Source organism: Oryctolagus cuniculus, chromosome 3 (assembly GCF_964237555.1).
Source record: "Oryctolagus cuniculus chromosome 3, mOryCun1.1, whole genome shotgun sequence".
Taxonomy (NCBI): Eukaryota; Metazoa; Chordata; class Mammalia; order Lagomorpha; family Leporidae; genus Oryctolagus; species Oryctolagus cuniculus.
The window spans coordinates 44,085,766-44,099,795 of NC_091434.1; the positions used below are offsets into that span (position 1 = coordinate 44,085,766).

General features: G+C 43.3%; 1 protein-coding gene across 11 annotated transcripts in view; it reads left to right on the plus strand.

Annotated features, from left to right (window-relative positions):
- HECW2 (HECT, C2 and WW domain containing E3 ubiquitin protein ligase 2) overlaps nt 1-14,030 on the plus strand; it is a 445,235-nt gene that overhangs the window by 383,213 nt on the left and 47,992 nt on the right. For all 11 annotated transcript variants that reach the window (XM_051849334.2, XM_051849331.2, XM_051849332.2 and 8 more), the window contains one exon: nt 1,025-1,134. In XM_051849334.2, the coding sequence (XP_051705294.1) occupies nt 1,025-1,134 (110 nt within the window). The remainder of the gene's footprint in view (nt 1-1,024; nt 1,135-14,030) is intronic.

Consider the following 14,030-nt stretch of genomic DNA (forward strand, 5'->3'; position numbering starts at 1 on the left):
CATGTGGATGAAGAACCAGAGGAAGAATTACCAGGTTGTTATTTCACTGCTGTATCTGAAGGTTTCTCAACTCTAGTAGTAATGACACTTGGGGATAGATGAGTTCTGTTCTTCCTCCCTGCTGCTTCTTCTTTTCAGGGAATTATCCTTTGTATTAAAGGATGTCCAGCAGCTCCTGACTTTTACCCACCAGATGCCAGTAGCACTCCCTCCCTCTCTTAAAACAACCAAAACTGTGCTCAGCCATTAGCTTGGTTGAGAATCGTCTTTTCTTAAATCTTGGCAGGATTAAACTGTAGTGATTTCTACTGAATGTTTTCTAAAAATGTAACAAGTTTTTAGGTTTGAATAAATTTGAGGAAAAATAAATATATTTCTGCTCTTTGGGCAAGATTATTTGTTTTAGCTTAGTCCTATCAGCAGTGATTTTCTTTACTATGATATTTAATGAAACATTTAGGATTCCAAAATCTCAGGTCTCTCTTTATTATCTTTTAGGAGTGTATTAGAGGCCAAAATATTGATATGCAAGAGAAAAGATCAATTGAATAATCTAAAATCAAAATCTTCACATCTAAAAAAAAATAGAATGCCAGAGTAAACAAGGGAGCTAATTATTTAGCAGTTGTAATTATTTGGGAGATGTTTTATTTTACTTTACTCTTCATTCTCCAATTAAATCCGGAGTTCTTTGAAGGCTGAGACCTCGACAAATAGTCCTTGGAATGGAGATACTTTGTATATGTATCATGGGTTCTCAATCAACATTTTCTATTGTGTTTGAACCTTATTTCCAAATCTAAAACCTCAGGTACTGTTCTCAAACAAACATATACACTGAAACCCATATATTAAAATGGTAAAATAGAGATCATAGTGTCCAAAGTTAGTAGTGAAAAAGGAAAATAACTGTAGGTTTTACCAAAGTTATAACAGCCAGCTGTTCTGTGCCAAGGATTACCTATGGGAGAAAGGAAGCAGGTGCCTCTTTGGCTAAGACATTTTGTTTGTTGTCTTCCCACAGTTTATTTGAAGAAGAGATAATGTCGTATGTGCCTCCACACGCCTTACTCCACCCCAGCTACTGTCAGTCTCCCCGCGGCTCCCCAGTGTCATCTCCCCAGAACTCACCAGGTAAGTCTACCTGCTGCTCACAGTGAATTCTCAGGAGTGAACCCTAAAGTCAGACCTCTCTCCTTCATAGAGCACAGGAAGGGAACACTTTGGATGCATCTTTAATGTTACCACAGGTGCATTGTTGCATGGTCTTTGCTGTCTCATAAAAGTGGCTTGTTTCCCTTGAGATTTCAGAAGAAAAATAGTGAATAGAAAGATAAATGTTAGTGGTATGGAATACTCAGGTTTAGAGTTTACTTTTTATTGTATTATTTAATTCCTAATATATTCTGGAAAATATTAGGGAACCAAATACTGTGTTAGTTTGCTGCATTTTAAAAAATGGTAGTTAGGAAACCATTTGATAGACAATAGAAATAATGTGTAATGTAACTCTCAAGAGATAATATAGAATTTACATTATTCAGTTTAATAGCATTGGATATATTCCCCTGCCAAGTTTATTAACTACTTTAAATGGGAAGAATAGTGATAGATGGACAGAAAGAACATATTGATAGATACACTCAAATTTGTTAAGTTACAACTCTTTTTGAAAGAGATAGTTATAAGTGAAGGTATGAGGGGGCAGATGAGTGGATGTCAATGAACAGTAGAAAATTCAGCTTAGCAAATAAGTGTTTTTTGAGGGTAAATATGATGTTAACAGAATATCAGCTATATTTATCCTTACCATAGGCAATATATTATCTACACTGGAACAGCTGTTAGAATTTAAAGCTAGCTCAGTAAAAATCTAAACTCTGTGTGTGTAACTAAAACTGCTGTATGTTTCTTGATTTATAACATGTGCTTTCACATACTGCTATGGTAATGAAGTGACAGCCTAATTGAATACTGTGAACAGAAAAAAGGTCTATTAATTTGTTCATTTAACACAGATTAATTGAGCATCTAACAATGTTCTGAGCACTAAATTAGACCCTGATACTACAAAGATGACTAAGACAGTTTTTGCCTTTGAAGGATTAATTATGGAGCAGTGAGCCAATAATGGCTCTGTAAAGTTCTGTAGTTAGTCCTGTAATGAAGAGATGTATGGGGACATAAATGTGGGAACACTTGTCCCTCCAGGGATGAGGCTGGGGTGTTTGGGGAAAGATGGAAATAACAGGGTAAAATGGGGCCTGGAAGGGTGATGAATGGATTACCAGGCAGACCAGAGAGCGAAGGACATTCTAGTCAAAGTGGTAGTATAAGTTGTGCCACAGAAGCATGAAAACACAAAGAATCATAGTTCAGGGTAAATTAATACATACAAGTGAAGGAAAGTTCTCAAAGCTCAGATCGAAAGGTAGGCTATGGCCAGTTTGGTCATTGGAGTCTTACTCTGTAGTCTGTATGAAGCCACTGGGAATTTATAATAAGGAATACCAGTGATATCCTGTTTTCTGCAGATCAGATTGGTGGAAATAGGGACATGGATTAGATGACAAGATAGACTAGAGTCCGAGAAAAAAAGTTTTGGAGTCTGCTGCATTATCCTGGAAGACATAAGAGGCTGCATGGTAGTGGAGATGGAGATAAGGGAATAAATTCAAGGGATATATATGATGCTGAGTCCAGACAGGGAAGAGCCAGACAGATTTGAGGGTCCTTACTCCCTGACTACTAGGCAGATGTTAGCATCAACCGCTAGGAAAGGAAAAAGGTAAGGCTGGAGAGGAAAGGCCGCATGAGCCTGGTTCGGACATGTTTTGTGAGGAATTTGGGGGCCATCAGAGAAATTCTGAAAGACAACCCTAAAAGACAGTCATGGGGCCAAGGGAGACTGCTAGCTGGGAACTCAGTGTCTTAATGTCAGCTGAAGCCCAGAGTGTAGATTAAAAGAACCAAGGAGGATGGTGACAAGAAGAACCCCAATATCTAAGGGATAAGTCGAGGTGGAGAAGCAAGTGAAAGAAAGAGAACCAACAGATTTTGGAATACAGTTAGGAAGGCCTGTTCAAAGGAGCCAGTTTTCCAGGAGAACTGGTTAAGAGAATCAAGTGCTCAGAGTGTTCAGGAAGAGTGAGGTCTGAAAAGAGGGTACTGGATGTGAATATCATGAAGTTGAAAATGGTCAGTGCTGTGATGTAATAGGCTATAAATGGGATTGTGATGTGAACTGGATCGTGATACCCAATGTAAAATACAGGAGTGTAGAATATCTTTTCACAAAGAATGGAGATAGACCAAAAGCGAAATAGGGCAGACATTAGAAGAAGAGTAAAAGAAGGGATTTTAGGATAGGAGGTTGAGCCTGTGTGTACAGAGGTCACAGGATGTGATGGAAGGAAGGTGGTTTGTTGAATGAGGCAAAGCAGCAGCCATCAATGCAGCCCAGGCCCATGGGAAGGCAGAACACTGTAGGCAGAAGCACACAGATCAACTTGGGAACAAAGAGGCACCTATTTTGATGAGACAGGATGAAGGAAACACATCTATGGTAATACATGCAAGCTTAGAAGAGTAGGGGGAAACTGATGGGCATTCACAACAGGCCTTAGTCATTTGGTAATGGTGTGACTTTAGTCCATTTACTTTTCCTGAACTTGAATTTCTTTTCCTGTAAAATGGGCCTGGTAATAATCACCTCTCCTCCTGTGGTTATTTTTGGGAGAATAACTTGCATGGTGGCTTAAGCGTAACTATATAATAAACACTAATTTGATCCCTTTTTCCTTTCTCTCTGGAAATTTCATTCGGAGAAGTATAGTTTGTTCATGCTTGGAACCATTTCATAACAGAGTATGTGCTCCTTTTCTTCCTGATCTAAGAGCTGGCTAATCTGATATTTAACACTATCTTGGTAAGAACCGGTGTGAGGTTTAAGATGAACTCTCCTTTATCCGGTGTTGTATGGGGAGGGAAAGGAAGTAGTGTGGATTCTTGCACATGCCAAGATTTTTCTGTGGCCCATCCTCCACTGGAAAGAATCAGCAGATTCTTTCTTTCCCAAGCCCTCCAAAGACACGTTCCTGATGCCTCGCTGAGCATTCTTCAAGACTGTGTGCACATTCTAAATGGTGACTAAGTTCATGTCTTCATTTAGCATCACAAATGCCCATGAGTAATTCACAGTGGTCATAAAATGCCTTCTGGAAACTTTTTAGAGTTAAACATTTTCCAAAGACATGTGTAATCCAAATATATCTAAATTGCTAGCAGTGTTCGTGGTGGTTTTAATTTTCAGGAAGAATTCTCTCCATATTTTTGGCCTAGTCTGTTTCGTGGGCTTTGTTTGATCTTGGAATTGGGATGTACTGCCTGATATCAATGGACGTAACTCTTAACGAATTCCACATGGCAAAAGGGCAGGCCTTACTAGCCTCATTTCCCTTCTGGAGGAATCTTCTGTTTCTATGAATAAAATAACTTCTTCTACCAGTATTCCAGAAGGTTTTTTGAAAGCCACATTTCAAACATGTTTTTTATGTAATCTGATCTGTCATCTTCTATGATTCTACCCCTTTTTGCGGTGTGGGACTAATATAAAAATTATGACAATAATAAATTTTGATGATCTTTGTTGAGAATGCCTAGAAACCTGGTAATCTTTCCACACTTTTTCCTCATTCCAAGCACATTTACATGACTTTTCAAGTACAGGAGAGAGGGGGGCTTTGGAAACTTTGACTTACTACTTCTTGCAACTGTTACAGTTCTCACCTAAAATTTGTCAAAATTTTGAAACGTGAAATTTTGTTATTCCAGGACTATTAGAATGGCAATTTCTACCTCAGCTATGCCAGGAGGAACAGATCTTTCCAAATACCATATGGTTTGGAATGCCAAATGTGGGACTCAGAACTTTATTTAAGTTCCACATTTCTAGGAATTTAAATGCAATAACACCTAATTTATCTAACATTGTTGGAGATGTACTCTCTTATGTGGATATTACAGGTAACCAAAGCTATGACTTTAACTACATGAGAGTTTGTTTAACCTACTATATGATGGAACCCTTTAACAAATACTTAATCTCCTTGCTTTCCCATATACAGCACTGAAAATATTTCATGGTTTAGGGAGGAGATCACTGTGCCAACAAATTATAGTACAGGGCTGTTTTTCACTGACTAGGACTGGACTACCTGGCAGCTAGGATCAGCATGAAGTCACTTCCATCAGGAGTATGGGAGACTGAGAGAGCCTGAAGAGCCCTGTGGGTCACTGATGAAGGTCGTCTTGAGCTGAGGGCATTATTTCTCCCGACTCATAAAGGGACTCCATAGGATTCTCATTTCCTCTATCTCTTCCTACAGTCAACAGCATCTTACCAGTTGCTTACCTCATCTCCTACTCTTTTCACCAACATTTTCTCTCCACTTCCCCTCCCTTGCTCCATCCTTTCTTCTTTCTTCCTCTTTTCCCAGATACTGTTTCTGTCAACTGAAAAGACTTGATTTTTTTGTTGTTGTTGTTGGTCTCCCTTGTCCTTAACCCTAGAGCCTTCAGGCTGCTTGTCATTGGCATGACCTTCAGCCCCCCCCCCCTTTTTTAAAAGATTTATTTATTTTACATGAAAGTCACAATTACACAGAGAGAGAAGGAAAAGCAGAGAGAGGTCTTCCATATGCTAGTTCACTCCCCATTTGGCAGCAATGGCCGGAGCTGTGCCGATCCGAAGGCAGGAGCCAGGAGCTTTTTCCGGTCTCCCAAGTGGGTACAGAGGTCCAAGGACTTGGGCCATCTTCCACTGCTTTCCCAGGCCATAGCAGAGAGCTGGATTGGAAGTGGATCAGCCAGGACTTGATCCAGTGCCCATGTGGGATGCCAGCACTGCAGGCCAAGGCGTTAATCCACTGTGCCACAGCACTGGCCCCAGCTTTCCCTTTTTAATAAGTTGTGTCATTGCCAAGACTTTTGCCAAGATCAGAGCACATGTTTTTGTTTTCAATAAATGAATTAGCAATCTCAAGAAGTGACCAGAGGGCCTTTTACTCCTGGAGAATTAAGAAAAACTGGAAGGACTTCAGTGCTTTGGGAGAGCTATTTAGGAGGTTTTTTTTTTTTTCCCCTTAATTTCCTGTGTTGAGCTTTGTCCCAAAAGATGGAGTATTCCAGAAATTATTTGATGGTTTGTTCTTATTCACTAACAAAGACTTTCTTTAGAAAAAAAAGCCATAGAGATTCATTTATTTTTGTGTGTTTGTTTACTTTTTGTTTTTCTAACTGCATCAGGAGAGTTGAAGGCTGTTAGCCATCCCAGGAAAAAAGCCTAGAGCCATATTGGATTACGGCAAGCTCCAACTCTTGTCCAGTGCAGAGCAAGTGCTGGTCGTGAAAGCAATATGGGCCTTAGGCTCATACTGGGACTCACAAAGGCTCCCATTGCCTAGGGGTTTGATGCTAACATTTTTCTTGTGTTATCTGAAATATTTTGTCTGCTAGAATTCTTTGGTTTGCATATGATTATGCAATTCTGTAACATTATATGGAAGTAATGTAACACCATCAGGAAGTTCTTTATGTCTATCTAGTAAAATGACAAAGAAAAAACCCTCAATATCCATTGCTGAATTTTCTCCTGCAAATATGTGTAATTAGCATAATGCTGACAATCTATGAAATCAGTCCGCATTTGATCACATACTAGATGTAACCCTGCCCTTTTGTATCTGATTTCCTTAAGACTGTAACGATCATAAAACAGTTGCCATCTCTGTAAGAGTACTATCTGCTAGACTTCACTTGCAGCTGTGGTTCTCATACAACTCGGTCAGCTCAATCTTGTAAGACCTTTTTAAATTTCCAGACTGGCAATTTGGCATTTGTAACTGGCATGTATTCATTTGACAAAGACCAATAGCATGATTTACTGCATTTTAAGTGATAGAATAATGTTTAAATGATTTGCCCATAATAGAACTATTAGCAATAGATTTTCTTGGACTTAACAATTTTTTGTCTCCAGTCTCTAATTTCATCCCTTTACCCTGAGTGTAAACAGACTCAGATCTAATTTTTATTGTGTCTGAATTGATATGAATGGAATGTTCATGGCATTTCCCACATCCTTTGAAGCATCTTGAGGTATGCAGCAATAATATACAAGGGAGCTTCAAAAAGTTTATGGGAAAATGGAATTAAAAGATAATGTGAATTTTCATTGAACTTTTGAATCCCCCTTGTATATGCTGTTTTTTAAGTGATCAACTCTTTTTAAAAAAAAAAAATTATTTATTTATTTGAAAGAGTTACAGAGAGAGGAAGAGACAGAGAGGTCTTCTATCTGCTGGTTCACTCCCCCACATAGCTACAACAGCCAGGGCTGGGCCAGGCTGAAGCCAGAAGCCTAGAGCCAGGAAGATTATCTGGTTCTTTCCCGTAGGTGCCAGGGGCCCAAGCACTTGGGCTGTCTTCTGCTGCTTTTTCTCAGACCATTAGCAAGGAGCTGGATCGGAAGTAGAGCAGTGGGGACTCAAACCAGTGCCCGTGCGGGATTCTGGAGTCACAGGCAGCAGCTTTACCCACTGTGCCACAACGCCAGCCCCAAAAGATCGACTCTTACTAAAAAATGTTTTTTTGGGTCTTGAGAGATTTTCATTCAGTCCTTTTTTTTTTTTTTCTTCTTCTTCTTCTCTGTCTTCTCTGTGCTGTTGAGTCACTTTCTGAGCTGTGTGGGTTCACTGCACCTTCTCAGACGAGGGCACTAACAGCTTTGTTGTGCCACCCTGAGTGCAGCTGCACTGCGCCAGCCCACCTCTCATCTACCCAGGAGAGCAGCCTCTGCTCATGCAGCACAGGCTGCTGCATGTTCTACGCAATACCTTGTTCAAGTGCACAGAAAGCATTCACCCGGTATTATTCCCTGGATGCTGCCCACGTTTCACTGTTGAGCCTGACCTTCCTGGAAAGGAGGGATGATTCTCAACTGTGGCTGCACATTGGAAACATCTGGAGAGTAAGCACTTCTGCCTGGGTCCCACCCCCACAGCATCTGATGTCATGGGCCATGGGTGTGGCCTGGACGCTGGGATCTGTAAAAGCTTCCTGAATGATTCTCTTGTGCAGTGAAGATTCGGGACAACTGCTTACAACTGTCTTGTTGATTCTCAGGTCTTTTAAGGTCAAAATTATTTGTTTTTGTGATGGCATAACTCCTAGCTCTTTGCATAGAAGATTCATAACTATACAAATAGACCTCCAGACATATTAGTAATCAGTAGCCAATTTTGTAAAAGTTCATTCTTAAGACCTCAAGACATTTCCCTGTATCTTTAGTATTCAATTCTATGCAGATAGCTATAGCAGCTAGTACTTGCTTATATGTGGCTTTTCATGCTACAGGGACTGCACAAAGTGCCAATCACACACTAGCTCATTTAATCCAGAAGTGTGGCCTGATCATTCCAGCTGTACTCCAATCTGTGTCTTCACATGCCTATAGTGCTTATAGCTCTCTTCGCCAGCTCTCTTCTCCAACCCAGGATGGGTAAAGCATCACATGACACTATCCACCAATGTCATAGCTCATACTGCTTTTAGCATCAGATACACCTGGCTCAAATCCCAAACAGGAAACAGCATCTTCATTTTCCTGGCTCTAAAAACAGTGTTCATGGTAATAATAATTTACACTTTAGACTTGTGAGGATTTCTCAAGGTCCCCTACATAAAGTGCATCCTTCCTAATAACAACAGACACTTAACAAATTATGGCTGTTTTTATTGTTTAAAAACTTTTTATTATCATCAGGGCTTCCCATTCCTCTTGCTTACTTATCTACGGTTACCAATGCTCATTTCACACTGTAAATGTTCCTCTGAGTCACCACACTCCAGTCTAGTCCTTATCCCCTCAGGCCTTGGTTGCTGCAACAACTCCTAATTCAGTCTCCACCCTCCTGTCTCTTTCTCTCTTTCCCACCATAAATCCATTCAACACACTCTGAAAATAATTTCTTAACTGAAACAGCACTTGTATGCTATTCTCTTGCACAGGAACCTACAGAAGCTTCTTGCTGTGTACATCATGCCCAAACTCCTCAGCTTGGTTTTTAAAATTTTTCTCATAATTTGGCTTCAACTTTTTTACTGCTGGCACTGTGTTTCCATGCTAGGTTAATGGGGCCACAATATTTCATGAACACCCATGCAATGCTTATTCTAGCTCCTCCTGCCCTTCCCCATACAGAACATAGATTCTCCTCCATTTGAAATTTTGATTTCCATTAAGTCTCCTCCCTAAGGTATTTTCCTCTTTTAAAAATTATTTTTATTTTTATTTGAAAGAAGGAAAGAGAGAGCTATCTTCCATCTGCTGGTTCACTCCCCAAATGTCTACAACAGCTGGGACTGGAGAAGTCCACCTGGATCTCCCATGAGGGTGGTAGGGACCCAGATACTTGAGATCTCACTTGCTACCTTGCAGGGTGTACATTAACAGAATGCTGGAAATTGGAAACAGAGTTGAGACTCAACCCAGGTACCCAGATATGGAATGTGGATGTAGATATACCAAGTAGAGGTTTAACCACTGAACCAAATACCCACCCCTCCTTTTTGACCTCTACTTATACGTTTTCTGTATAATTAATATTACTTTCCCATAATGCAGACCTCAAATGCAGAGACCTGGCAGGGGGAGGGTCACCAGGCAGCTGGTGTCGTTGGAGGACTAGCAGCGTAGAGAGCTTGTGCTTGTCTAATGGAGCAGCTTCCACCATGTTCCCCAGGAAAGGCAAACCAGCTGTTGCCAGATTTCCCAAATAGTTTTCAAGAGAAAATTCTGGACTTTTTTTTTTCACTTGAACTATCCTAATTTTCAAATGTTGGCAGGGCTTGTGCATTCAGCTTTGTAGTCAAGATGCCTGTGTTTCACATCAGAGTGTCGGTGTTTGATTCGTGGTTTTGGCTTCTAACTCCAGCTTCCTGTCAGTGCAGACCCTGGGAGGCAGCAGGTGATTGCTCAAGTACTTGGGTTCCTGCCATCCGTGTGGGAGACCTGGATTGTATTCCAGTTCCTGTCCCTGGCCATCGAAGGCATATGGGGAGTGACCAGTAGATGGGAAATATTCATTCATTCTCGTTCTCATTTTTTCTCTCTTTCTCTCTTTCTTTCCCTCCCTCCCTCTTAAATAAATGAACATTTTAATGTTGGCAGTTGATTATCAATCTTTTGAAAAGATTATAAGACAAAGAAAACAGATCTATAGGCCTGAACATAGCCCCAGGTGTGGGGAGCAATCCGGACTAGACTAAGTTACTCGAATTAGGACTTATTCTATGCATCTGCTCTCCCACAATATGGCGCTGGGAGAGAAGTAAACAGCTTCCGCACAGCTGCCTCCAGTTCAACCAATTAACTGTAGGACTTGCTCCTGATTGGAGGAGAGCCGCGTACTCGGCGTGTGGGCAGCCGAGTTGGGATTGGCGGAGGAGGACTATAAAGGAGGAGAGAGACGGCATGCACCAGGAACATCTATGGGGAACATCTAAGGGAACCCGTGCAGCCCCCGAGAAAGCCGGCCGGCGGTGTGCCGCTCCCCTGCGGAAGTGGGGAATGTGGCCAGGGGGAACTGCCCTTCCACGGAGGTGGAAGGGATAGTAGCCAACCCGGGAAGAACCAGCAGCAAACCCGGGGAGGGCCGAGCAGACGAAAGAACAGCGCAGGGTCCTGTGTTGCTCCTCCACGAAGAGGGGGAGCGACATAATGGTGCCGTGACTCGGATAGGAAACTTAGGACGGATATGAAACTTAGGAGGGAAGAAACGGGAAGAACTGGGAAAATACCGGAGAGAGAGACTAGCAAACAGCCTAGGGAAAAGCCGGACGAAAAGGGTGCCGGAAGAAGCTATTGAAAGCCTAGGCATAGACTCAGATACGGACTACGGGGGGAAGCTGGGAGAAATCTCTAAGGTCAAAAGCGAAAGTGAAAGCTAGAACAAACAGACTCGGACGCAGACTGTGGGGAGAGGCCAGGAGAAATGAGGGAGGAATATTGTTGGAGGAAAGCTTGGGGAAACATACCGGGTAGAGAAAAGTGTTAGGGAAATTGAAGCCGCGGGGGGCAGGCCGAGGCGGACACGAAAGCCACTTTGGGATTCTCAAGTTAGCCCGGGAATAGGGGGCGAAAAGTTGAAACCAGAAGCTGAAACGTGAGCCAGATTGGGATCCGTCTGATTAGCCCGGGGAGCAAAGGACGGGAAGCCAAACCGTGGGGCGGAGACGTACGCTGGGTTGAATTCGCCAGGCTAGCCCGGGGAACTTAGATTGAATCCTAGTGGCGGAGACGCAAGCTACGCTGTGTTACTCGCGGAAGCCGCCGCGTGCAGAGAGAGCACGGGGCGTGAATAGATAGGGAACGCTGGCGTAGGCCGTGGTGCGGACGCGAAGGGCGTGGAGACCGCGGAGCGCGGAGCCAAGCCGCGCAAAGCCGGGAAGCCGCGCAGATGAGGCGCGGGCTGAAGCGGCTCAGAGCCGGCGAGGCGCGGAGAAGCAGCCTCGGGGCGGAGCCCGCTGGCGGGGCGAGGCGCCGGGAAGCTGCGCGGAGCCGTGAAGCTGCCGGCAGGGCGAGGCGCCGGGAAGCCGCGGGGATAAGAGAAAACAGAAGTTTGGAAGTGAAGTAAAAGAGAAATGGGAATGCTGGAAGATAGAAGTGAAATGGGAGAGGTAGGAATGCCCGGAGATAGAGAAATAGAGAAAAATAAGGCCTCCCCTCAACATGCCAATTAGAAGGCTTGGATTCGGTCTGCCTAATCAAGTGAGGCGATGAGCACCTGCGGGCAGCTAGCAGCTTATGCGCCACAGGTCACCGAAGACAGGCACGAATTAACATCAGTAAGGCTTCCCCACAATACAACAATATTAAGCTTGGATTCGGTCTGCCTGATTTAAGGCGGTAAGCGCCAGCGAGCAGCTCGACCAGAGTGTGAGCTGCAGGTCACCGAAGATAGGCACAAACCAACACTAATAAGTCTCCCCCACAAAAGGCAATGAGAAGGCTTGGATTCGGTTTGCCTGATAGGTTTTGTAAACACCTGCAGGCAGTTCTAGCAGAGCAGAGTATGCGCTGCAGGGCACCGAACACAGGCACGCATCAGCGCCTAAAAACCTCCTCACAACATGGCGAAGAGAGGACCCGGATTCGGTTTGCCTGATTGATAGGACTTGTAAGAGCCTGTGGCAACTCTAGCAAGTAGAGCAGAGTGTGTGCCGCGGGACACCGAAGACAGGCGCGTATCAACGCCAAAAATAAAAAGAAAGGGGGATCTGTGGGGAGCAATCCGGACTAGACTAAGTTACTCGAATTAGGACTTATTCTATGCATCTGCTCTCCCACAATATGGCGCTGGGAGAGAAGTAAACAGCTTCCGCACAGCTGCCTCCAGTTCAACCAATTAACTGTAGGACTTGCTCCTGATTGGAGGAGAGCCGCGTACTCGGCGTGTGGGCAGCCGAGTTGGGATTGGCGGAGGAGGACTATAAAGGAGGAGAGAGACGGCATGCACCAGGAACATCTATGGGGAACATCTAAGGGAACCCGTGCAGCCCCCGAGAAAGCCGGCCGGCGGTGTGCCGCTCCCCTGCGGAAGTGGGGAATGTGGCCAGGGGGAACTGCCCTTCCACGGAGGTGGAAGGGATAGTAGCCAACCCGGGAAGAACCAGCAGCAAACCTGGGGAGGGCCGAGCAGACGAAAGAACAGCGCAGGGTCCTGTGTTGCTCCTCCACGAAGAGGGGGAGCGACACCCAGGGCTATAGTTTTCTCCACTCTGCTTTATGATCATATACCATTAGTTTAGGACTTAATTATTTTCTTATTATTTGATATGTTTTTTGTTTTTTGTTTTTTGTTTTTTTTTTTTGACAGGCAGAGTGGACAGTGAGAGAGAGAGACAGAGAGAGAAAGGTCTTCCTTTTGCCGTTGGTTCACCCTCCAATGGCCGCCGCTGCAGCCGGCGCACCGCGCTGATCCTGGCAGGAGCCAGGAGCCAGGTGCTTTTCCTGGTCTCCCATGGGGTGCAGGGCCCAAGCACTTGGGCCATCCTCCACTGCACTCCCTGGCCATAGCAGAGAGCTGGCCTGGAAGAGGGGCAACCGGGACAGAATCCGGCGCCCCAACCGGGACTAGAACCCGGTGTGCCGGCGCCGCAAGGTGGAGGATTAGCCTATTGAGCCACGGCGCTGGCTTTGATATGTTTTATTTCCTGCCTCCCCAACCAGGATATCCAATTTGGCAACATTAGCTTGCTCACTTAGGGTGCCTCATGGCTGAACCACCTAATAGAGTATTAGGAATGAGTAGTAACCATTTAGTTGATTTATTTGTTGAAAGAAGTTTTAATTAAGTTGCATGGTGTGTAGTGAAAGAAACTTCACACTTTTTGCTTTTAGATTCTTTTACTGAGTGGAGAAATATTCGGTGGAAATGTCCAGTGTTTTTGTCAAGGCTCTGTGTGTGACTCCCACATTCATCATTAGTTTTGCATCCCAGCTTGTTGCTTAATCATCTGGTGACACAAAACTAAATTTTTCCATGAGAAGAGGAGCAAAACTTCATTGCTTTTATATTTTGTTAATGATCCTTGTCGTTGACTAACTCATAAATATATTTAGTTCACCATTATATATTCACAGTACTTGGCACATACTAAAAATGCAATAAATACTAGTATTATTTACTCTTTTGGGAACAATGAGACATATGCCTTCTGGAATTATAGCTGAATTTTGCTTTTTAACAAGATTGTTTTAGCCTGCAATGTAACATGTATATAATTACGTGCCTAAAATCATTCTTGGTGGTAGTACTTACCTAAAAGGACTTTTTGTGGATTTTTTTTTTTTGGTGAGAAATTTGAGTGATAGAAACCCAATATTCTTGCCTTATATACTACATACTTTTGCATTATAACTTCCTCTCTAATTTCCGTGATATCATTTCAATAGCAAATAAGTTTCA